At 39.6% G+C, this 3,151-nt stretch overlaps 1 protein-coding gene across 1 annotated transcript; it reads right to left on the reverse strand.

Annotated features, from left to right (window-relative positions):
• On the reverse strand, positions 1 to 1,513 carry LOC125473971 (transcription factor HEC3-like). The gene has a single exon (XM_048577397.1). The coding sequence runs from the start codon at positions 1,244 to 1,246 to the stop codon at positions 326 to 328; it is 921 nt and encodes a 306-aa protein (XP_048433354.1). The 5' UTR covers positions 1,247 to 1,513; the 3' UTR covers positions 1 to 325.
• Between the last annotated feature and the right edge of the window lie 1,638 nt (positions 1,514 to 3,151).

Below are 3,151 nucleotides of genomic sequence, written 5' to 3' on the forward strand. Positions count from 1 at the left end.
TAAACCGTTATGATTATTCCTGAACCCCTTAGTCAACAAAATCCCAACAAACCATTTGCGATCTAGCTAGCTGGTACAAACTACAATTAATTAATTAATGCTAGCCAGAACCCCTACGTGCTTAGTCACACATTTTTCTCTTATTAATAATTCATTACAATTGAGCATTGAACACAAATACTATCAATCATTTCCACAACTATAGATAATTAATCCGAGCCACGCACCTCTAATAGCACCATATTATCTAATCACACTAAGCAGGCAGCAGCACTAGTAGTACAGCTGCAATTAAGGTAACTTCATCCGGTGGCAGTGGCTTGGTCTAGTTGTCAGGGTGTCTAGTGAACGAGGAGGAGGCGGTGGAACCATGCTGCGGCGGCCATTCCAACGGCAACCCAACCCCTGCAGTAGGAACTCCAACTGATGTTGATGGGCCATTAATAATATTGGTATTGCACTGATCATAAGCTGCTGCTGCGGGTGCTGCAGCTGGGTGGTGCTGATCATTCTGATGATGATGACCATCGATACTAATGTTTTTGACATTACTGGAAGAGGAGGAAGATGATTGTAGCAACCGGATTTGCCTCTTGAGGAACTTGACGTATCGAATAGCTTCGTCTAACATAGAAGCAGTATCCATTTTAGTTCCTCCGGGAACGAGTCTTTGGAGGATACGAATTTTCTCGCTTATCCTCTCGCGCCGGTGACGCGCAGCCACGCTCTGGGGATCATCACTGATTCGCACATTCCGCCTTTTGGGCTTTCGGATTGTAGCTGGATCGATGTCCACCGGCTGCATAGCGGCGATCCTGTACATCATTTCCTTCATAGCTCCAAGCTCTTCTTCACCAGTTGCTGCGGAGGCCTGGTCTTGATCATCTTCGTGATCATCTAATTCCATCAAAGTATTATTATTATTCCCTGCAGCGGCGGCTAGTAGTACTTGATGAGCGTGATGATGATGACGATGTTGATGATGGGGATCGATGATTAGTTGATCATGATCATGAATATTCAAAGGGGAGGGAACATACTGATGATGGGTAGATGAGGAGGATGGGGTTTGATGATGCCCTTGAAGATGGAGAGGAAAGTTTGGCCAAAGAGAAGAATACTCAAAGGAGGAGGAGATCTCATGTGGGAGGATGGGATCTTCCATGCTAACATGATCATGATTAAGATCCTGCCCGCCGGAAGAGTTTAGAGACAGCTTACTTGCATAATCAATATTGATGTCCATGCTTTTCTGTGCCGGTAAATTCCAACTGATGATTATTTATATTGAAAATAAAAATAAATTTGGGAAGATACAAATTCGATCTACCAGTTGATCAAGTGGACTTGAAGTGGTATTTGTGGCCTGTACATGCGATCAATGATAACACAAAAATATAGCACCATTTAACTCGTCCGGTGATTGGCGATCAAACGGCGAAATAAAAAAGTCTGCTAGGTTTTCAATTGAAGCTTTAGAAGGAACGATCCAACACTCACCATCTAAAGGTAGAGAGAGAGAGAGGAGGGAGAGGGAGGGGGGGGAGAGAGAGAGGAGGGAGAGGGAGGGGGGGGAGAGAGAGAGAGAGAGAGAGTATTGGAGCAAAATTTTAGTGAAGGAAGAGGGAGAAGCATGCATGATATGCAACAAAGCAGAATAGGGATGAATTGATGAAATAGAACAAGATAAAGGGTGGAAGGGGGACCCACAAAAGCGATCAAGTGATGATCAAGGGGTTAAATGATCTTATATCTTTATCTGGCAAAGTTGTCTAGGGTCAAGGATTGCACTACTGAGAGCTTGCAGGCTTTGCCACATTCCTAGGGTTCTCTCCCATTTATTTACTTAATATAAATATAAATATATTTATACATGGTGTAGTACAAGCACTGAAATTCAAGCACTGCTTCTTCTTTATGCTTCATGATTCGCTGCTGCGGAGATAATTACTTCGGTTACTCTTTCAGCCAAAATTGGGTTTCGTGCGGGGGTGAGGTTTCCTTGGTTTTAGTCTTGCGTACACACAGTAATTTTTGGGTCAATTTATGGTATCACCAATGTTATAAACGATGTATTTTTCAAAAATTGAATACCAAAAACGTGTATTTGGTAATATTAATTTATAGAAAATTTTATTTTAATCGTTAAAAAAGATCATGTTTTTAATAATACTGTATGTAAAATGAAAAACTAAAAATAGTACTTTGAATCATGTCCGCATCAGCTTATATATTTCATGTCAAATTTAATTACTTTTTTTTTTTATGAATTTATTGTAATTTTTAGTCTGCCTACATTACCTCTATAAGGGATTCAAACACAAAAATTGAATAGCATTTTGTAAATCAAAACTAATGTATAAGGCCTAATGAATCAATAATGCAAAAATTATTGGACCTAACGAATTAAAACATAAAAAATAACAAACCATGCTTACCAAATTGACCAGACGTAATGAACTAAAACATAAAAAATAAAAAAACCCAAAAATACAAACTATACCAAATTGACCGTACTGAATCCATCGGACCTAATGGACTAAAACATAAAAAATACAAATTGTACCAAATTGATCGTATCGAAGCTATCGGACCTAGTGAATTGAAACATAAAAAATACAAATTGACACACCCCGACCGAAGTCCAGGGCATGCTGGCCGTCACGTGAGAGTGACGTAACCATGTGCACAGTGCGGAAGCTAAGAAATAATAATAAAAGTATGAATAAATAAAAACCAAGCTATACACTAAGTAGATAACATACAAGTGCAAGCGTAAGTGTGAAAAACAATATTCAGAGCACAGAAGATCTAGTGCAGTCCGGGGGAACAAACACTAAATAAACACACCCAAAGGTGGTCCTACTCTGGTGATAATCTGTTAGATATGTCGTGAATCCCTCGAGAGCCACCAACAGAGCTATCCAAACTAGAACCTGGAGGGGTGCAAAACAGAAAGCGTGAGTAGGCAAAAACAAAGCTTTTCAAAATCATTTCAATATCAAAAGTACTAACCCCTCGCCATAAAACCTGTATAGCTTCCCAGAAAATAGAATATGCACATATATATAAATCATGCTCAGAAATATGCCATGTCGAATGCCTCTAAATAAAATGCAAGTACTCAGGTAATGTCAAATCAATGCCATGA

This window comes from the organism of the source record quoted next, unplaced genomic scaffold, assembly GCF_019419815.1.
Source record: "Pyrus x bretschneideri cultivar Hongxiangsu unplaced genomic scaffold, Pyrus_bretschneideri_v1 Contig111, whole genome shotgun sequence".
Taxonomy (NCBI): domain Eukaryota; kingdom Viridiplantae; phylum Streptophyta; class Magnoliopsida; order Rosales; family Rosaceae; genus Pyrus; species Pyrus x bretschneideri.

Coding starts and splice junctions, on each gene's coding strand:
- LOC125473971 (XM_048577397.1), bottom strand. CDS start 1,246: ATGGACATCAATATTGATTATGCAAGTAAGCTGTCTCTAAACTCTTCC.